A 23161-nucleotide genomic window follows, 5' to 3' on the forward strand; every position below is an offset into this window, starting at 1 on the left:
GCGCAAGAGACAGTTTCTCTGCTCTTGGAAGCCAGTTTAACAAGACTAAAACCACCAGTTGATGCATCCTTTTGAATTTATTCATATGCCAAATTCTTTCAGCTCTTCCTCTTGTAATTTTCACTATTTTAGGAGAAAGAACAAAAATATGTGTATATTGAAAAGATGAAACAGAATGACAAAGTAAGAAACTCACCCTTGGGAGCTCAGTACACTTGTCATTTGCAAATGCTCAATGCAAATGATCTTGTTTCTTTCCTATTTTCTACCCTAAATGGGGGTAGAACCTTTTGGACATGGTGCTGTACATCACTACTAATGTAACCACATTATGTGATGAAGATGAATGTAATAATAATGACAGTAAAAGCAATAATAGTAATAATAATACTAACAACAGTGGCACTGCCAATTCTAAGCAGCTAAAATGTGTCAGCTACTCCACTGGCTGCTCCATGTGTATTGTATTCTTATTTCTCTTAATGCCAGGAAATGAATATTGTTATTTCTAATGAACACATGAGGCAACTTAACTTTAAAAATTAAGGAACTTTTTAGGGGTCTTACAAAAGCTAGGAAATGAAAAATTAATCCCACCCTTTGCCCAGGCACTAGGATTTTCCCACTACTCAGTTACTATCCCACATGGATACCATTACCCCAAATTTCCATCTTACAACTGGGTAATAATGTACAAGTTGATTGAAATATCCATGAACAGAAAAAGTGTTCAATGCACGTCAATTAGCAAACTAATTATTTATGTTCCCATCATTGCAAAAAGGCCGTATGTGTGCATTACCAGTGCTAATATTGAATACGACCATTGTCAGAGCATCTTTCCTTTTCAAAAATGTCAAGAATTCTGCAGGACTAGATCTGCCTTTTATCTTGCTTCTTAGCCTACAGGGCTGGGACTGTTCTCTTTGCCCTAAACTGAAGAGCATCTGAGAGTGTGAATCATGCAGCTCTCAGAATCAAAATCCACCTCTACACAAGGGCAGACACCTTTCAGGCAATAGTTCTTTCCCTCTTGTTAATCTACATGCTTACCTACCTCTGAATAAACATTTAAAAAAATCTTTCCTTAGATTCAAATGTGTGTATGTGTGTAGCTTTTTAGAGTCTTACAGAAGTATTTCAAGTTCTTATGAAATTAATTCAATCACTTACATATCAAGATTATCAAAAACGAACCATGAAATTCTTACAAATATCAGCCTAATGGACGTCTCAGACTTAACATGTCTAAAGCCTTTCTCACTAAAACCCTTCTTCTGCTGCCCTCCCATCGCTCTCATAAGCCATATCACAAGGGTCAGCAAATTCCATCAACTCTACCTTCAAAATGTAGCTGAAATCTCACCACCTCTCCACCGACCTCCTCTCCGCCGACCACAGTCTCTGGTCCGTGCCACGCCCTTCTCTCCTCACAATTGTTTTTTACAGTCTCTCAACTGATGTTCCTGTTTCTGTTCTTGCGGTTCCACACAGCAGCCAGAATGACCCTTCTTTACTTGCTCAAGTCAGATAATGGCGTGCATCCTCTCAAAACACTAATGATTCCTCATTTCATCTCCACAGAGCAAAAGCCACAGTCCTTACAGTGACCTCCATGCCCTGACAAGATCTGACCCCATCACTTCCGCCCTGATCGTCTGACCCTTTCCATCCCACTCGCTCTGTTAACAGCCGCACTGACCTCCGTGCCGCTCCCCCCACATGCCCGGAATGCTCCCACCTAGGACTTCTTCTCTGGATATTTGTTCTTCCTGGAGATCTATCACCCTGGTGATCCACAGGGTTTCTTTCCCCTCTTAGTTCAGGTCTTTACTCAAATGTGACATCTTGAGTGAGCTGTTCCCTGACCGATCGCTGTAAAATTGCATTCTCCCCACAACCCTAACCCCCAATGCTCTGACTTAGTTTTCTTCATAAACAACTCGTCATATTTTAATTTACTATATACTTAACTCGTTTGTTATTGTCTGTCTCCACCCCACTCCCACCAGATTATAAATCCCCTGAGGATAAAAGTAGTATTTTGTTCACTGCTTTATCTGGAACACCAAGAACAATGCCTGAGATATAATGGGTGTTCAGCAAATGCTTAATGAAGAAAACTTGTACAAACAAAGAGCTATGCAACACATACGAACATCGGCCATATAGGAAATGAAGACGTCTCTTTGGTAAGGCTCTTCTTTCTTGCCGTGCGCCCTCATTTCTTATTCAGACACCAGAATATTCTGAATGGTATACTCAGCCCCAAATCAAAGGCTACGGTGCAATCTGCTAGTTAAAATAATGGATTTTTTAAATGCTGGCCTTTTTATTTTTAAAGCATCTTCCCTGTGTATCTTATTGAAAGTGCTTTTATACTTTATTTTTATAAAAACAAAAAGGGTTGTTTTTTTTTTTCCTTTCCTTCCTGGCAGGCTAGTTACATTCACATTCTAGCATGGACATGAATATTCTGTCATGCATTTCCAACTATGAATGTTATTGAGAATAACTTTTAACTAGAGGCACGTGGTTCAAACACAGATTCATTTTAAAAGGGCGCCTTGATTTTCCTTCTATTAATTCATGATTAAAATTAATTTCAAGGTGACCCATAAATTTATAATACAGATGTTTTCTTCAGGCTACCTCACAGTTGGACAGAAGCCTTGGAGCGATTTTATTAGCATGCTCAGCCTCAACTCTAGTCGTTTCATTTGTTACATTAGACATCTTCTCTAAGCTGTATTGCATTTTTAGTAGTTTAAAAAATCCCCTGACTCATATAGCCTGGCTCCATAATAATTTCTTTCCCTTATCTGGATTCTTGAACATTTTACAAAGGCCATCTTTTCATAAACATTTAGAATATCTTCTGATAGCCTGATGAGTATAAGAAACAGACCTAGACTGCAAACTATTGCCCAATTAATCTATGGCCATCTCTAAATAATTAATACTACCCCTGCAAAAAAGATTACCTTAAATATTCCAATGGGTTCCTTTTCAATCATTCAGGTCGTGGTAGGTTTGGCAGTTTGGAAAGCCCACTCATGGCTGCAATTTCCTCAGCATTAGAAGAGCTTAATTCTCCTGCTGATGGACTGACCCAGATGGGGTTATGTTCTGAAAGGCCCCTCATTTTGCCAACATCTGCCTATTTATTTCAGATATGGAACAGTCATTGAGCATCTTAAAATATACAGCCAGTGCTCAACCCGGGATATAATTAAAGTTGAAACAACCAAAAGTATAAATAGCTCTCAAAAACTTATGTGAGAAGAAGGAGGAAGCTTCCTTTAACATGAGCCACTAAAGGTCCCTCTTTATGTGACTTCTAATCTGTCCTGGCGGTTGATTGAATGAAAAACCTAAAATCGTCTCTATTACAAATACATTATCATGTGAATTGCTAAAGTTTTATGAATCATCTTAGGCCTGGGGTGACCCTCACTGGAAATAAGAGACCAGCAGGACAGACACCATTTGGACTTACAAGTGAGCCGGCACACCAGCCAAAATGTGCTGCACTCAGGCTAAGTGGGGAGAGTTAATATTAATAAGCTAAGTGGTGTCCGAAGAGATATGCTCATTGATATTAACTCTCCCTATCAGCACTGGAAGAAAACATAGAACACTTTTAATAAATCAATTCATTTAGGATCAGCCTTGCAGATTTCGCTTCTGGCTCAATAAAGAGCAGTCAGTAAGGGATGGACAAGGCAAATTATTGAATACTCTCTTATAATTGCGTGGTGCTATGAATTAAAATCTCCCCATGAATTTGGTATTGTAACTAAAACTACTCCAATGTCTGGATATCTTGTTTAGCTTTGAAAAAAAGAAAATCTGAACGCATAATTTTAACATAAAAACAAGCAAAACAGCTTGTGGTCCTCTGAAATGATTAATACAAAAGTGATTGGAATTCATCACAAACACAAGAGGAAGCTGAAATTAGAGAGGGTTATTAAGATACTGTCTACTGTTTAATCTCGCTCTCTTATCAACACATTAACCTTGTTTTCTCTGCCTGAGCACTGAGTCCTACAGCAAAATTAGGTCAGAAATTCACATCAGATCAGATCAGCTGATTCATTTCAGCAAGACCCTGACATGCTGCAGATTTGAGTTTCATTCTAGGTAGGAGTCTGGCTGGGGGCTTTTTGGGTTTGTTTCCTATGCTCTAACTGTAGGAGCTATAGCTAATTCTAGAGTATTTCTAGAATATTTCTAAATATGCCAAGACAAGCTGTAGCATATTTATAAAAGTTGACACAGTTGTGTTTCTGAACTCTGGTTCGTTTAACTGTCCTCATTTCTCCTGAGCTATGGAGCTTCAACCATCTGTTTTTGATATACAAATAGAGTATTACATTTTTCTACATGCCTATGATTAAAATTTATCCAATGAGATGATGTACTCGTGACCAAAGTAGCCATGTGAGCTGCATTGAATAGATATATCATTCACTGAAATTCACTTCAGTAAATGCTCTCTATTTCCATAAAGTTTTCTGCCACAAATCACGAGTATGATTCTAGGAGCCGTATCTACCTAGGGAGGATTTATGTGACTCTTAACATTTCTCTAATAAGAATTCTCTGTGTAATTATGTCTTTGGGTAATCATTTAAAATATTAGTTAATGAAAAACATTGGTATCATAGCCATTTGCTTTTTAGACAGAGATGTTTTGCTAAAGGAAAACCAAATATTTTCTTTATTTTCATTTTTACTTTTCTTTTTCTCCATGGTCTAAAGGATGGACGATAGTGGTCCTTTGTTTCTCTTTGACTAACAGAAATACTGAAATCTTCAAATATAAACAGCTTCCAAGAATACATACTAATATGTAATTGCATGTATCTTTTAAAGGAGTTGTAAGTAATCTAATTCCATTTCTGACTGTCACTTTTAAAGAGGAAGTATAACCTCATATAGATCCCTTGGGGAGCTCCACAGGGAATAGAGAGGTTCCTAATCAGCCTAAGTAGTCCTTTGTGTCAGAACCACTTTGCTACAGTCAAGAGCTGTCTTCCAGATTTGCAATGTTTAGAAGACTTTCACTAAGGTAGCATTTGTTTCATTAGAAAAAACTCAACTCTTTCCTACAATAGAAAACATAGAAAGACATGTACTATCTTGTTGCTTTTTATTATTTTATTTCCTATGTTGCTTTCAAAAATGCTGTGGTGAATAGTAAAATTAGACAGTGCAGGGACTGGTTGCAGAATTCAGAAAGAAAAAATTCATTTGAAGGGAAGCATCAGACCGAAGCAATCTCCACATACCAGATGACCTTCTGAATGTTCGTCCTTCTCAGTGAATATCCTTACTTGATGTCCTAACCAAGGTGTTACCTGTGAATACTGACTTTCCAAGGCAGGCCTGTGAGCTACTGAAATAATTTTTTCATTCTCCATTAACTTTTCTCCTTTAAGTCTTTCTCTTTCTTCCTCACCATAGGTTATTTGAGGCTGTTAAGAAAACCACTAATAGTATCACTTTTTATTTATTTAGAGTTTTTTGCCCAAAACAAACCTTTTCAGTAAAATCCCATTTGAGAAATGGAAATGAAGGTACAAAGTCATGCCAGTAACAAGGGGATCAAGTTAGTTTGAAAAGAAGGTACCGGGCTCAGAAAGCCTAAGTGACTTAGAACACCGAGCAAGTGATGAGGATATTCTTTTCCTAAGAGCTCAGTGTTTTAAGCTTCTGCACAAAAGACATTTCAGCACATATGTGATCCAGAAGGTCAATTATATGAAATCCCATTTCCATTTTTTAAGCAATCCTTGGCAGTCTGCAGATTTCTGAAATTGCAATTGGCATATTTCACAGAGAATCATCATTAATGTCTTTTCAAGGTCAAATATGCCCCATCTTTAGATTTTCAACATTTATATCCTATACATCAAATCATAGTATATATTTAAGAAAGCATTCAGCAGACATGTTAAAGAATTTTAATTGATTAGGCTGTGTTCATTAATGTCATGCTGAATTTGCTCTACAACTGGACATAAATTACACTAAGATACTAAAAAGGATGTGTTAAATTTAGATGTGGATGTTTTGTTCCTGTTGCCACTCCTAGAACCTCAAAATGTCTTTGGGACCAGAATGTTGCTGTGGAGTTTTCAAAAATAATAAAAATCTATTTCCTACTAGGAAAGCTGAAGTAATTACAAAGATGTACTATGAGGAGAAAATAAAAGATAAATTCTCAGAACCCCAGATACTGTTCACCATATGAACACCATAAAATTGAATTTGGACATTATAACGGATACTGAGATGGGATGACTTGAGATATCCTCAGCCAGCCCTGCTGCAAAGTCATGCCAGGCCTTAAATCTCATGACCAGTCAACACTTGTTTGGTTCCTTTGATGTTTCTCTTTCCAGACTACACACATCCAGAGACTTCCATGTCCTCACATCGTACATGGAGCCTGCTTTTGAGAAAGAAAGGCATCTAGCAGCCTCAATAATTTAGGAAGATTTCCTAGTAGTTTGTCCTTTCCAAAGATTTTTTTGCACTTTAAGATTCCAGAAAAACATTGGGTGTGAGGGGGGTGCAGGTGTAAGAAAGAGTAGGAAGTTATAGAAACAAGACACACGTAACATCTTCAAACTCTAGCATATGTCACAGCTATGGAAGCAACATTACAGTAGTATTTGGGATATGATGAACTAAGTTTGGGGCCTTCTTTTGCAGGGTTAGTCATTCGTTCATTCATCTTTCAGTCCTCCACACCCCGGGCAGCCCTTCTCCTAGGATGCTGAGCAGTCCCAGCTCCATATAAGACGCCTCAGAGCCCATCCCTTCCCACCTACTCAGTGACATAATCACAGTAATCTTTCTTTCCGTCTCCTAAGTCATCATTAACATTTCCTTTCCTATTATATTCATCTGGATCAGCATTTACAATAAATTCATTTTCTTTCTTCTTAAAGGAAAAAGAAAAACAGAAAAACCACCATTGATCCGACTTCTCCCTTCAGCTCTCCATATTTTTGAAAAAAATTTTAACCTCCAAAGTCCTCAGTACAGTTTTCTATATTCTGCTTCACCTTCTCTCTTCCCCCTTCTCATGAACATAATCTCACTGTGTTTCATCCTCAGCCGTCCACCAAAACTGTTCTTGTCAACACCACCAGCGCGGTAAAAAGCATCAGTCAATGCTCAGGCTTCACCATGTTTGATTTATTGGGAAAATCTCTCTCTTCTTCAATCCTTTTTGTCACTTCATTTCACGGCATCACCCATCTCTGTGGTTCTCTTTTCTCATGGGCTGTTTTTACTGATCTACTGCTCCTGTCATGTTAGCAATTAGATGCCCCAGGGAGCAGTCCTGGGTACTTATATTATCTCTAATTTGGGGTTCTAGGTATCCCCAGCTGGGTTCAGGACTGACATCTATAGACTACAGACTCATACTTTTATCTCCAGCTTTGATCTCTACCATAAGCCTTAAATCCTGGATCCAACCGACTATCCAGCATTTTCTTCTTTGACATCCAAAAGGGCTCACAAAATTGGCATATCTTCACTGAGCTTCAATTTCACCAACATCAAACCTAAACTTGCTTCTCTTCTAATCTTTACCATTTCATTAAGTGGAAACACCATTCTTCTAGCTGTTCAGGTGATAACAAAACAACACACAATAAACTTGAAAGCCATTTTCAGTTCTTCTCTCTTACTCAACTCCTTTGTATCAATTAGAAAATCCTGATGGTACCCATAGTTTCATCATTTTATGCCACCACTAGTGTTACCATCCTAGCCTAAATCACCACCATCTCTCACCTGAATTATTGAAAAAGCTTTCTTTCTGAATTTCTTGCTTTTGGCTATACCTCATCCATCTATTTAAACACCCAGAAACCAGAGTAATTCTTAAAAAATGTTCAGTTACAACATGTCACACCCCAGCTCAAAAACCTTCAGTAACATATTTTTTCTCCTTCAGGGTGAAGTGCAAGAGCTTGTCGGGCTCTACATTACCTGGTGGCCCACTACCAGTCTGAAATCATATCCCCCAAATCTTTGCATTGGTCACCCAACACCCCTCATCCTCTTCTGGAAACACATCGAGCTTGCTGTTCCCTCTGTCTGGAATTCTTTTCCCACAGATAGCCATACGGTTCATATCTCCAGCAGTAGGTTTCCAATGTCTCAAATGTCTTTTAATTTGAGAGGACTTCCACCGAGCTCTGTCTTTATCTCCTTTCCACCACTTTGTTTTACAGTGTTAAAAAGCATTACCACCTGTCATGTATATTCATAGATACTTATTTGTTCAGAGTTGACTTTCCTTAATCTTCCCTCAAAAGTAGTTCCCTTACCATCAGGAACTGTGGCCCATTCATTGTTCTCCCAGTGAGGTCTAGAACACTGCCTGGCACTTAGTAAAGTTCCGACATACATTTCTCTAATCAAGTAATCCATTGAACAGAAAGTATTTATTGAGTAATAAAAATGCTTTAGATCCTGTTCTAAGAACTGTGTAGAAAAACAGAGTCGTTCTTCTCATGCAACTTACCCTGTAGCTTGAGCATCAATAACGATGTCACATGTCGCATGTATCACTTGCTATTCCTGTTCCCCTGCCTTGGACTTCAGATTTCCTTGAGTTTTGATTATATCCTTTTGAACATTTGAAAATACGCTGTCAAAAATAAGGCACTTTTGCTGTCTTAATATCTTTAGTTAGAAACCTTCTTAAGGTCATCAATGAAACAGAGAAGCTGATAGTATAGTGATAAACACACTTTGAGCTCTTAGTAAAGTCTACGGAAACTCTTCTGTGAATGAACTGGGTTTATATGCCTGCAGAAAAGAATTTTCTCAAATTTTAATGCCTTGGTCAGGATATTTTCCATTTTAAAGCTGAAATTACTTTAGAAATCATGTGGGCTATCCTTTTTTTTGTTTTGAATTTTAGAAAATTCATACTCATAAAGGTAAAGTAAAATACTCACATACACAAAGAAGTCCTTCCCAGAGAAAAAAATGCCCAATGAAAGGGCATTTAGTGTATCCAAGAAAAGAATCTGTGATACCAACTAAAATTAAGTAGAAATAAACAATATTGTCCCTCAACAATATAATGACATAAAGATAAATATATTGAATTATGAAAATATTTCTCAAGTATACAATATTGCAAGCATTTTTATCCTTGATAATAGAATAGATTTCCATTTTAACAGTTCAGAATAAAAAGATTGCACTCTTTCAGAATAATCCTTTGCAACAACATACCTATTTTCATGTTTTCACTACTTTCTCTCTGTCTCTACCCACTTCTCATGTAAAGCTGTTGGCCATCAAACATTGGAGTAGAGCAGCCTTACCTAGCCTCTTTATAAGAATAAATAGTTTATTTTAAAAGAATTCTTTTGTTTTCTCTAATACCATAACATTCACAGAGAGATAAGCAAAAGTACTAATGCCAGAATTAGATGAAATATCCACCAATGCTTAGAATAGCTAAATTTTTATTATTCTGTATCCAGCTAATTGATATGGACTAATTTCCTAAATTCTGCTTTTTTGTCCTTAGTAAATGGACTTCTTTGAAGAAACAGAACTCTGCCAAACACAGTATGCCAGTATCTGTACCCCTGGAAAACACACACACACACCCCAGGAAACACTGTCACAAACATTCTTTGGAAAATTAAAAGATAAGCAGTCTTCTTTGGACTTCAGTCCTCTAGGAAACTTAGAAAGGAAATGAACTCGTAACAAGGTAAGAACTATAAACAGCCACCAGTCAATTTAGGCATTTTAGTCAAACATTGGCTACTAAAAGTATCTGTGCTTTAAGCAAGAGATTGTTTGGGATGACCTTTCATTTACAGGAAGCTGAACCCTTTCCCCATCCCATCTGTACCTCCATACACACAACACACAGGTAAAAACAACTTCTGTTCACCAAGGCAAGGGGCCTGTCAGTAGGACAGATGTGTTTATGGTATGGCTGAGATGCCATTTCCACTTTAGCTCCTCATGTCTACCTCTGACAAGCCCCTTCCTGACCAGGCGACAGCATCACAGCCTCTTGACAGACACACAGATATCCTTGTGCACTTGGAATACTTTTGTTTAAATTTACCGTTTTATCGCTTCTTCTTGCCTTCGCCGTTTTTCGTTTTTCTCCTTCAAGTAGGCCAGGTTCGTTTCATTTCTCAAGCGATCGTTCTCTCGAGCAATGTCTGATGCGTTCTGAATAACCAAGCCATCGTAGGCCTTCATCCCCATGTCCTCAATGTACTGGAGGAACGTGTCCAGCGGGTCTTCCTCGGGATTGCAGCTCATCATCTTGGAGGAAATCATGTAGAAAGGAACACCACCTGTGGGATGAGAATATATGGTTCCTAGGAATGACAGCATTTAAAATCAAGGTGCCGTTTATTCTCCCTACTCAAAATTGCAATTATGGAGAATCTATCTAGAGAAAACGTCTCATTAGAAATTACAAACTATCAGATTATTTGAAGTAAATATTAGATGAATGTTGTCTGAGTAGCAAACATTGTCCCTCAAAGCAGCAAAATTAGCAGGTCAAAGGCCAAAGCTCTTGCACAAAAGGTAATGTGAGGTACAAATACAGTGTGCACAAATGTTGGTTTACATAATTAGAGTCACGATTTTGTGTTCAAAAAATGTTGTGTTCTTATACAAGTGAAACATATCAAATCCAAGCTTCATTTATTTCTAATCCCCATAAAGACATTTCTGCTCAATTTAAAATAAAATGATATAATTATTCAGAACAAACTTTTTTACAGTGTATATTTTCCTTACAATTTTAAATTAAAATTTATGAATCTGAACTATTCATGCAAACTATAGCAATAATAAATGAAATACACGTTTCCAATATAATTTGTCTAAGACACCATCCCTTTTGACCTGCCATTATTTTCCAAAATGGTGCTTTATAATGGCTTCCTACTATAACTCAAATAAGGCCACCGGGATGGTGTTAATCCTGGCCAGTCTGGTAAATGAGGCAGTGACAACTCTGATTGTCATTCGTACATGAAGGTTTAAAACCCAAGCCAGAGCAAAGATTACTGAGAAACCAAAATCAAATCAAAACAACAACAAAAGCAAAGAACTCTCAACCAATACATATTATGCTCACTTAACAAAATAATAGATCTTACTTCCTGCTGATGTGAAGATTAAGAAAGTTGATGGCCTCAAATAATTTATCACAGAATACAGCAATAGTGAACATATAACAGTGTTAGCTAATATCATAGGAAAATTACAGAAGGAAGATTGTGTAGAGATAGATGGATGGATGGATGGATGGATAACCAGCAAGTCATGAAAATCAGCACGGCTTGAAGTTGAGGTATCCAGTGAATCACAGAGATCAGTTAGGCCAGGGGACAGAGTAATTGTGCTTTAACCAATTAAAAATAGAACTGAAATTTAATTAGTTGTATACAAGAAGAGTATTTTATCCTTCTTGCTTTATAAGGCTTACCACCCTCAGCTGCATATACACCGTGGTATAGGAAACTGGTGTAATTGAGTTAGATGGAAAAATCAAAAGAGAGAGCAATCAATTAACAAGGGAGGAAAAAGTTAGCTATTTAAAAATTATAAATTACATCTTTTACTTTCTTCCCAAGGTTCAGAAAGATACATTTAAAATATCAGCCCAACAGTTTAGTGAAGTCCTAGGCTATCATTTTTGCCATTATGAATCATTTTCATTCTGATTTTTTTTACAAGTATAACCATGTTCCATAACCTGGATTGTAACTTTGGGAACTTTACTTCTTATCAGAATTTATTAGCATTTCAGCTGCTAGTCAGACCCATATGTTATTTGAAGCCCACTCTGAATTTAAGGATTTATTTCCCAATCTGTAAGAAACTGTTGAAACTAGAGAATAGATGGTGGGTTGTTTATTGATGTGTGATTTTTTGCTGTAAGTTTTACTATGTTTGGCTTGGTTTTAAGCCATTATGGGTTAGCAAACGACATGGTCTTTTAATTCCAACTATCTAACCTAACCGAATTGTATTCTAATATTAGTCTACGAGAATAGATGCTTAAGTGGTGGACATATGTAAGAAGAGGAAATTACTGCTACAGATAATTGCAATTTGGGGGGAAAAATACAAGAATATGATTTTCAGAGAGCTAAAGCATTACCTACCGTTACTGGGAATTCACTTTTAGACTTCAGCTAGATGTGCCTAGATACCAAAAAAAGATCTGCATAACTTTTTGACAATTAATTTTACCATAGTTAAGCAAGTCAAGTCAGTATTACAAGGATTCTAGAAATAAAGCCTCAGGATACAAGATGATCACTCCCACTCTGCCCTCGAGCAAAATTGATATTTTCCATTGTGCAAGGCATTACCCAAAGGTTTTTATGCCTTTCCTTAAGTTTTCCTCCCATCTAAATGACATCAGTGATTCTTTCTACAGTTTTATATATTCCCAATATTAACAAGGTTAATTGTGTACCTCTGGAAATTATCTTCCTATAAGGCCTTTGGCTGGAGGTTAATTCATGTCTATTCTGAGAAAATATTAAATAATAATATCATAAAATATTTATAGTAAGAAAAGGTATATTATAAGATTTTTCCTTTGAGATGAAAATTTGGGGGATGAAAATCAACCAGAAAACCCAGTAAAACTTGAGAGTAATGAAAACTGGATGGATGTTTATGAATATGCTTATGTCCTCTAGTTCTAGAGAAGTATTTGATTCAATAAACATTCAATTATTCAAATGTTTCTTGAGCACCTTTAATGAACAAGACATTGATAAAGGCAGAATTGTGTCCTTCTAGGTGTTCACATGACAGCATAAGAGCACAATAAATACAAACTGCAGTGCAGTGTGACAAGGGTGCTGATCGAGGTAGCAGGGGTGGCATTCACCAGTTTGTTATGATGTACTGTCACCATTTTTGAGGTTGAACAAGAAATACTTTTCAGCAATTCTACCTAGTTTTCAAAACTAAAACTAAAACTAAAAAATGGACTTGGATTCTACCAATGTTTAAAGATCATACTTTTCTGCTTTCTTGTCCACATGTAAAAAGGTAGTTTGTAATGGGGGTGGGTGATAAGGATTCAGTCCTGAGGAGAATACTTGAGTGGAGCCGTATGGCCTGAGAATCCCAATGAAAGCCCATCTAGATCTCTGATTTGTGCAGTTTAATTAACCTCTTCAAGTTTCAATTTCCATATTCTCAAAATGCATTTCCTTGCAGTATTGTAAGATTCAGTTAGAAAATGCATGTAAGTGTTCAGTTAACATGACCATAATTATTAGTCACTAACTCTAGTATCAGATAGTTGTCACAGTTCTTAACTGTGGCCAACATTATGTTCAGTAATAATTCCTTGGTAAATATATTTTAACTTTGAAACATGGGTGAATAGATTGCTAGTGCAGTCAACTTTCTTACTCACAGATGAGAAAATGGAAACCCCCAAATCTGTTAACTAACTGGCCCACTAACCAAATGCATATAGACCAAACAGTCATTCATTCAGCTGCATTTTCCACATTTGGAAAATAAGGGCTTTGGGACATATGAGCCATGAAGCTCATCATCTTCCTCAAACACTTGGACTCCACTCTTTCAGGCCAAATGGTGTTTTTCAGGCAACTAGACTATGAATGAACAGTTCATGGCCTCACTAAAGAAAAGGGAACCTTATATTAAATGTCCACATTATAACTGCTACAATTTCCATGAAGTGAGAAACCACAGACAACAATGATCACAAATCCGTTTGTCTTCCAAAAGTTCATTTTATGGCTAGGATCTGTAATGCATAAGGTATGTTCTATACCATAAAAAATATGACTTCTTTTTGACTGTTGGATATTAAATCAAGTTTTTTTCTGGTGTCTGAACAACAATCTTTTATATAAGTATTTTATAAAGGCTTGTCTGGAGCACCTAATTCCTATTGTCAGCATTTTAGAAGACCTAGTTAAGAAGGAAATGAGCCTCTATTCTTCAGATTGCATCTTTAGATATATCACAATAAATAAAAGAGTCTATCTTATTAGACCTCACATTATTGTATGGGATCTTTGTGACAGCAGAGTGGGTGACCTTGAGGGGAACTTTTACATTTCTCTGAACAGCCCTTTTATTTGAAGTAGTATGCTTCTGCAGCCATTTTTGCTCACAACAAATTAGACATTTTAGCCTCTCTCCTCTCCCAACTCCCAATGCCCTGAGAACTGGTTGAAAGCTGGCATCTGAGGCATTTATCCACAAGGCATTTAGTTGGAATGCATAGCATTGATTCAAATAGTGCAAGATATGTGTGTGTTTGTCTATGTTCTTTTTCTTGGAGGTTATGGCTAATATTTAAAATTTGTGTCAGGGTCTTTCCTGGGAAAACAGCTAAAAGTACTGAGCTCAGAATCCCCATACAAATCGCAGATAACCACACCATCACTTTACACCTTTCTTCCACAGTTATACTCTATATTGATAAGAAACTCCTTTTGTTTAACTTTTGAATTACTGTATTTAGAATCATTGGCATTCTAATAAAAGCTATGTACATTGGCTTAAATACAACTGGACGGTTAGTTGCTCTGCTTTATTTTATTCTTTCACATTTGTTACTTATTTCCTATTGACCACACCCTTCACAAAGGTTACTTTGTGTAATATTGTGACACTTTCTGAAATTTGAAATTTCAGTCTTATAAGCTAATACATACTAACTTATGCCAGTGTGATTCAGATCATATTTAAAACACTAAAAATTTCACTTTTTATTGAATTAACCATTTTTTAATTTTCTTTTGTGTAAAACCATAACTATACCTTATTAATGATAAGCCTAGAGCTGAAAGTAACATTATGTTTCTTTACAATGTTGCCACTGAAGTAAAACTATATGCTACATATACTCCTGTATGAGGAGATGGCATGCCTAATATTTATCTTACGTAAGATATCCAAATGGAATCCATAAAAACATAAAAAATTCACTCCCTTTTTCTCTTTTTGTAGCCACTGCTTGCATCCAAGGAATTCAACAAGCTGAGAAAGTACATGACTTTTAGTGTTCAAGTTAAAAAAAAAAAAGGTGGGCCCCTTTTTTTAGAAATAAATGTATGCAAAAAGTTTAAGATCATACATTTGAAAGGGCTATTGCCTTTGTAAATTCAGGCATCAATTTTGTGTGGCTTCAGGTTATCAGAGGATATCTAATGTGGCACAACCTGATGTCAAATTTGGGTTCCCCCCATAGTACATAGTGGGTTTTTGATTAATGACAGGTCATTGTTGAAGAAAAGATGTACAAAAAGGGTTAGAGAAATATTAGGCATGCCATCTCCTCATACACATTAAAATATTTCTCTTTCCTTTTCTTAAAATTCAGAACAAATTACTCCTTTATTATTACTTCATGCATTGTAACATCATCCACTCTGGGCCCATAAGGACTGGCTCAGGTGGAGGTGTGCACCGATTTCTTGGGCAAAGCCCTCATAAGGATCATTTACCACCTGAAAGATCGTTTACTGAAGGCAGGGCTTTGGTGTTCCAGTACCATCTGAGTGAATTAGTCCACTGAGCCTCATAGTGGTGGTTTTTTTATTCTCTTCTTAAAGTGGCTACTTAGAATTTCAGAAATGAAACTATTGTTCATCTGAAACTTTGGTTTTCTAAGATACAAAGTTGTGAACACTCTATTAATCCAAATATTTTTCATATCTATGAAGTAGAAGAAAAAGCACTTGTTTAGGAGAGAGCTACTCCTCAGTTCTTGAAGTTCTATAAGTTTCTTAAATTGTAGGTCACAGTTAACACCATAAGGTAATTTTATAGCTAGCATAAGGTAAAGCTTATTTTGTGCTATTATTATAATGCTATTCGTGTTAGATGGGAAAAACAAAATACAGACAAGGGAATAAATTTCCTGGTGGAAAGCCTAGACATTGTACCTTCATTTCACATTTATGTATTTCATTGTATATGCATATGGGAAAGTTTTCAAGTCTCAACCCCTGTTTATTCTGAGGTTTGCAAGACACACCTGCCTCAATGCTGTGAGGAAGTTATTAGAACTTGAGTTATTAAAATTTGATTTTCCCTCCCACTGCAATCATTGCATCTTTCTCCAGAAAGAGAATCCTATTTTGACCAGTAGTATCGACTTATTCAAATAGAAGTTTCCCAAGGCAGTCTTGACTATATTTTGTTGTTCATCAGGAGAAAAAGATCTTTTACATTTTTTGCATGTTCTCAGACCAATTTGAAAACACAAGTGTTTAAATAATCAGGCTTCATATACATATGTAAAATTTGTGTATGCAAATTAATTTCTAAAATTTGCTGACTTCACATAGAACCAAATCAACATAGTAGATTGCCTGCTCATAATCCATAGCCCACATAAGCCATGTCAACATTGTTTTTCTGATAAAATCTTATAATCTGTCAAAAATAAGTCCTATATAATTTCACTTTGATTATGCTTGAAATCGTACCCTCAACCCCACAAATGGTCACACTCATTTTCTCATTTTCACTGTCATCAAAATGCAGCTGTTCTGCCCAAAATGGGAAATGTTAGAGTTAAAAGCAAGAGAGCTTGTCAAAGTGACTACAAAGACACTGATTGCTTTTTTCTCAAAAAGCAGATTACTTTGTTCTGAGTTTTTCTCCATTATCTCCCTTTTCAAAGTGGGTAAAATGGGCATAGATCCTGTTGATGTACTAGCATCGTAAACTGAATATTTCCCCCAACTTCCAGAGGTTGTCATGGTGTTATTTGCCCATGGTCTAAAGAGATTGCACATTTCCACTAATATTAAGGACTCGTGCAAAATGTCAATGGCTGACTCTTTAAGCCTTTGGCCAAATGTTTCCAGATGCTTGCAAGGCAGTATTCACAAAGTAGATATAATCAGTAAGAGAAATTACTGACTGGAACTGCAATGGATACCATATAACTGAATTGGAAGTCCATGACTTAATTATTTTTTAAACAATAGTCAGCCTTCTTGTCTCTAGGACTTTTACACTTTTCTTTCCAAACTTTACAGATGCCTCCAGTTTTTGGGTTTCTCTAAAGCTCCTTCTGAAGTTGTAATAGTTTTTATTAGGTCTGTTTTCTCTGATTTTCTAAACTGCCAATGTCTTTCACAAAGTCCCCTTCTTTGCTGAGTTGGCAAACATATGTTGCACTTTTCACAGAAAAATAAAATCATTTCGGCATTGGTGCCTCACATTTCCTCATATTAATTTGTTTGCCACTGGACAATATAGAATATAAGCTGGAATGTTGTTTAACATGTGAAGAATTGGGAGAGGAGTAATTTGCACTCTTTTTCTACAGTCATGACTCTACACTACTTGGTTATAAATTCCTTAAGAGGAAAATGACCAAAACTACATCGCGTTACCTCTTCAACTGGATTCCCTTATTTTGGGAATATTTTTTTTTAATGCAGGTTTACGGTACCAACACAATATTGTTCTATGAGAATGAATAATATTATTTCATATAGTAGTTCTTCCAAGTAGGGAATATCCACATTTCTTGTACTTAAAATATTGACAGAAGTTGGGGAAACCAGAATGGGGACACCCCAATAAAATAAACATGTCCCAAATAAAACAGGTCTCCTTATAGTTCTATAAAAAATATTTATTGTGATGAGACTAACAAAATCCTCCTGATACTGGGTGGTATTAAAATACATGCTTCTCAAAAAGATTTATGTCTAATCAGTCGTGGTGCATGTCTGATAGTTTGGGGTTCTTTTTTTGGATCTGTACTTTTTTTTCTTGTGAGAATGTAAACTAGGGCTGACACAAATGTGCTGAGAAACTGTTGTTAAATATTTATGGTATGGAATAGCTGATAAATAGCTAGCATGCACAACGTGACTGCCAATTAATACCCTGGAAAATATTTTCAATGCTTTTAATAATTCATCATGGCTTATTTTACTAATGAAAATCCAGTTTAACCATTTCTGTGGCAATATAACTAAGTAGGCGAGAGGGTACGGAAACAGCCTGAGGCTCATTAAAGCCTGGATACCTTAGCTGTGGCTTTATTTCTGCTCCACCTAATAAGACATGCAAACTTCAGCATTAAGTATCCCTAGATAAAATAGATTCCATTTCATAACCAGATTGCTTGATCTGCTTAGTGCAGGATTCGATTTGCATGCTTAGAGAATCTGAAAAATGATATACGTACCAAAATTTAAGTCCCCGGGGAGGGCTAAGTGCAAGAATCAGAAGGTGACTTGTGTCTGTCAAAGCCCTCCCTCGCGGCTGATCTCAGGGCAGTTCTGCAGGAGTAATCCAGCACCATAAGAAATGGACTTGCAGTTCAGCTCCGTTTTTCTTCAGTTAAAGTGCATTTTATCTGGATGGGGAAAGGGTCCACTCCCAGATTCTTCATCACTAGAGATCAGAGCATTCTTGATAGTCTTCCTATCAGATAAAATGGCCTTTAAAGTTTGCTAGAAAGATGCAGTGGCAAAAGGCAGGTGCCTGCTTCCTTAAATCGACATTCAGAGAAAAGAGGGCATAGCTAATGGGTGGGGATGAACACACAGCCCCTCTCCTTCCAGGTCCAGCGGGGAAGAAATTGAATGATTTTACCCACTTTGCTACACAAATTATTACAAGACTCGAAGCAATCACCCGGGCTGACTAAGGTGCCTCATTTGATTATATTCTGTGAAGACAAAAATAAATGAAAGCGAAAAATCAGAAACATCCTCTCTAAATGCCTCCTTTCAGCCAAAAAGATGCTCTTTCTCATTGCCACTCACATACAGCAGGTTTGGAGCAGCCTAGCTGTGGCATCGTCCCTCCCCCGTCACGACCAGCACTCTCCCTCTCTCTCCCCCTCTCTCTCCTCCCTCCCTGCCCCTGACTCCCTCCCTTCCTGCTTCTCTCTCCTCTCCAGCTGCCTCAGTCTGTTGATGCTGCTGATTAATCAGGGATTCTGAAACAAAGAACCTACCTTCTGAAATAAGCAGTAATCTTTCTTCTCTGTGTGTGCAATCCGTCTGCATTGAACAGCAAAGCGGCCAGCATTCTAGCACCTTGGATAGTTCCTGTTCCCTAGGCCCATTGGAAAAGAGAGAAGCAGCTGAAGAGCTCACAAGACTCCCGAAAGCAGCATCGTTCTACTTCGGATTTCGGCTCCCTGGGGCCTCCCATGCTTGGTAAAGGCCTCCCACCTAGGCCGCAGGACCCCTCCTTTCTATCTGAACTAAAGCCTGACTAGTACATAGTAAAATGAAAAGAGGATAAAGAAACCCCTTCGTTTATATCTAGTACAACACAAATTCAATCTTTATGGAGAAGAAAAATATAAATCCATGAAAAATAAATGTTCTCATTACAGAGGATGCTGAAGTTAAAAGCTTTTCACCCCCTGGCATGGAGAATGAAAATGAGCAACAACTTAAACGGAACATCCAGGTCTCAGTTTGATACCCTTATTTGATATCAATTTTGCCTCCACCCTCCCTGCACAGCGAAGCCAGGCACACAATTACTGCTGACGTACTTCAGGCTGCTGCTCGGGAAAAGAGGGGAGGAGCCTTTTAACCTCATCAAAACAGCTTCGTGCCACCTGCTCCCTGGCCTGAGAACAAAACTAGCCCGCTCAGAAAGAACACTCGCAGGGCACACGTATGTCAAATAAAAGGTCTCACCCACAGTGCATGTTGTGTTTTGTTTAATGGAAATACGGTGTGAATTGACTGTGGCATGTGTGTCACTAACTCCTGTAGACTCACTGTTGAAATTAAAGTCATTCTATTTTCTGCATTTTCTGAGGATTCGCCTCATTCTGTTCCTAATATCCTACTGAAATAGGCATGTATACCATGTTATATAATAGACACATACACAAATACCAAAATACATGTGTATAAATGCACACATACACATATCAAGCTCTATATTTTTAGTGAACTTGCTTTTCTTCCAGGTTAAAAGTGTAATGAAATGTAATGTAGATGTTTTTACATATAAATCGGTACTCTGGTAAAAGCAACCATAAGCAATAAGCTTACGTCTAAATTTGGCTAAAATATCAGTTTTGAGAGGAAAAAAAGAGTTTATTATTCAATAGTGAATTAGCTTATTATTCAACAGTGACCTGGAGACTTTTTCCCCTCACATTCTTTTCCAATAACTCTTATTGTAAATTACCTTCACTCGCAAGCTGATTTTTCCCAAGGGTTATCCTAAGCATCTAAATTCATAACTAGTTTCTTAGAAAAATGTGTCCTGAATGTAAAGTCATTTTTCATGCATCAACCAACTATAAAAAATAATCAACTTAAGTTCACCTTCCTGATTTTTAAATGCCATCTGGGACTGTACTATGATTTGCAAATTTTGAGGGGTTTTTTTGAACTAGAAAGTCTCTGGGGGAAAATAAATGCAACACATTACATTACTGTAAGACTCAGTTTGCACGTGTCTGAATATTCCTAAAGTGAAACATATATGTCATTTATTTTCTGGTCTTTGTGTATCTACTTTTTTGGTTGGAAGAGACCATCTGTTAAATGCTCTCTGGAGGATCAGACAGAGGAAACAAAGGGAGGGAAGTGTAACTGGCAAAGAGAAGAGGTCACATCTCTCTTTCTGTCTTCCTCTCTCTCTCCCCTCATCCCCTCTCCCTCTCTTCCTCTCTGTCCTGTGAGGACTCTAAGAACATAGCACATTATAGAAAAGTGCCTCAAACAGCACTTAGAAACTAGTAACAGCCACCACACCAAGATCAAGAGGGGTAGTAATGTATCCTTACTTTTAGTAGTCACGTGTTCTAATCAAAGTTGCCTTTCAGCCCATGACCAAAAGCAGAAAAAGTTCTTTCTGAGGAAACTATATGACCAACAGTTTAGGAAGTGGAAATGCCTTATCATGACTGATAGTTCTATCAGGTTTGAGCAGGGTAATATTCTTGAACTATAGAAAGCTTGAATAGACACTAGTGTAAAGTGCATTTCCACATATGAGAAAAATAATAGCCAGATAAATTTGCTGAATTCATTAGCTCATTGGGATTAGCAGCCAAGGCGTCTGGGATGACTGTGCAGCTCACCACCTTTGGCCAACACGCTGGCTCTCAGTCACCTTGATTTCATCACCGGGATGATTTCAAATAAAATGAGGAGAGACTGACATATGGTTGTTAACTATAAAAAGAACCCACCACTTTTTACCACAAAAATTCCAAGAGTTTAAAAGTATTTTTATCCCAAAAGAATAGGGAGAGTGTATTCATAATTATGTGTGGTTCTTTACTTTACATTTATATTTTCAGCTTTAGGTAATTTTATGGTTATTATGTTTCCTTCCATCCTTCCTTTCATTTATTCTTTTCACAGAATGGTTTCGGGAAGCATCACATTTTATCAGCCCCATCTTCTGAGTTGCACACGCTCCATTTCCAGTGTCTGTTGGTCAGACAACTCTTTTGTGGAAACATATTCATGTATAGGAGTTCATGGCACTTTTGGGAGTTGATGTCTAAAAGAGCCCCAGAATTGCTGGTTTAGGTCTCCCTAAATGAAACAGAAAAGGATATATACTTTCAAATAATCTTAGAACCAAATGTAGAATTCGTCTCTAGTCATTTCAATAGTATCCAGAGGGAAAAAAAAGCCATAGGACAAAATAAACATTTGAAAATCCTTAGATTAAGAATAAAGGTATAGAGAGATGAACAAAGCTCAGATCATAGCTATGTTGGTTTCCTTCTTGAACAACTTTACAAAATCCATAGATGTTTCTGATGCCATGGGAAGCCAGTCATTAAAATGTCTATGACTTGTTTCTTTTGTTAAGTCACTGTGGAGTTTGGCTTTTTCCGTTCTAGCCTATACCGACCAACAGTGTTGATGTTACTGAGTTCAAGAGGTCCCTTCTGTGACCTCAGATAGACAAGGAGAGGCAGAGCCCTGAAAGTGCTTCTTAGTTTGTAAATCAGCCAGATGGTGGGGGGGAGTCCTTTTTGTATAAAAATGATGCAAATGAGAAAAGTGGAATTGGATTGAGCAACCTAGTTACCTAAACTTAAGGGGTTTATTCAAATATATCAAGATGTATTCTCTGAAGCCATGTCATCATTTATAACAAAGCCTTTCTAGTTTTTCCCATGATCTGTAATCTTTCTATTATTTTTTCCACATTTAGCTTAAAGAGATGACGCCTCTGCTATAATGAAATTATTCCACTAGGGAAAAAAGCTAATCTCCTTCTCATCCAATCAAGATTTTAGGCATTCTGGTAACAGCACAAAATGAAAGTCTTGGTAGAATGAAAACCATATCTTCCTTAAGACTTTCACCTATACAACAATGTACATGTCAACAGAGGCTGTACACATGACTTAGGGATTATTGAGGAGCAGATCAGGATACGGTGCTTCAGGATCCAGGATGCTGAGTGACTGTGAGAAAGAAAAGATTTATTGTCTAATAAGATCCACAAGACTACATGTACACTGTCAAGGGAGCAGCCTGGCAGTAACAGGAATGTTCCCCAAACAGGAAACATATGAATTGACCCAGGCATCCTTCCTTCGTTTTGTCCAGCACATAGTCTCAAGTGAAGATTTCAGGAGATCTTATATTTATAACACATGTGTTTATCTGTGTACTCAAAACAATATAAATATTGTTTAAAAAGTATCTGCAAGTTCTAGCCAGTCAGACACTCTCACTCCAATAAACCATCTTCCTTCTTTGATTGGATAATTTTCACTCAAGTTTCAAAAATCAAAACTCTCTTTATCGTGGTAGTTTGTCCCAAATTAGCACAGTCCAACCTAGATGGTTGTTCTCTGTGTTATAAAATACCCATTAATAAATAACCCACTGATTAAAAAATAGGGTCATAAGATTTTTTTTTTCATGTTCTGCCAAACATGCCTATTTCATTCTCCAAGTATGCTGGCCTGGGAATCCTGAAAGAATGGGACACTTTCTTTCTATTCCCAGGGCTCTAGCATATTGATTGCATCCAGCCAGTGACAGGGATTTGTTAAATGAATGTATGATTGCAGATCTTAACTGATGGCATGGCCTGTTCAAGTAGGAAGTTCAGAAATACCTACATA

At 37.1% G+C, this 23161-nt stretch overlaps 1 protein-coding gene across 2 annotated transcripts in view; it reads right to left on the reverse strand.

The window, feature by feature from the left end:
• Positions 1 to 19565, reverse strand: part of NYAP2 (neuronal tyrosine-phosphorylated phosphoinositide-3-kinase adaptor 2) — a 245473-nt gene extending 225908 nt beyond the window's left edge. The window contains exons 1-3 of one of the 2 annotated variants that reach the window (XM_036997806.2): positions 19040 to 19565; positions 18263 to 18748; positions 10136 to 10373 (exon numbers count right to left, since the gene is read on the reverse strand). In XM_036997806.2, coding sequence (XP_036853701.2) covers positions 10136 to 10356 — 221 coding nt within the window. In that variant the 5' untranslated portion in view covers positions 10357 to 10373; positions 18263 to 18748; positions 19040 to 19565. Of the gene's footprint in view, positions 1 to 10135; positions 10374 to 18262; positions 18869 to 19039 lie in introns of those variants that run through there. The other variant, XM_073218042.1, reaches the window with a different exon arrangement.
• Between the last annotated feature and the right edge of the window lie 3596 nt (positions 19566 to 23161).

This window comes from Manis javanica, chromosome 12 (genome assembly GCF_040802235.1).
Source record: "Manis javanica isolate MJ-LG chromosome 12, MJ_LKY, whole genome shotgun sequence".
NCBI lineage: Eukaryota > Metazoa > Chordata > Mammalia > Pholidota > Manidae > Manis > Manis javanica.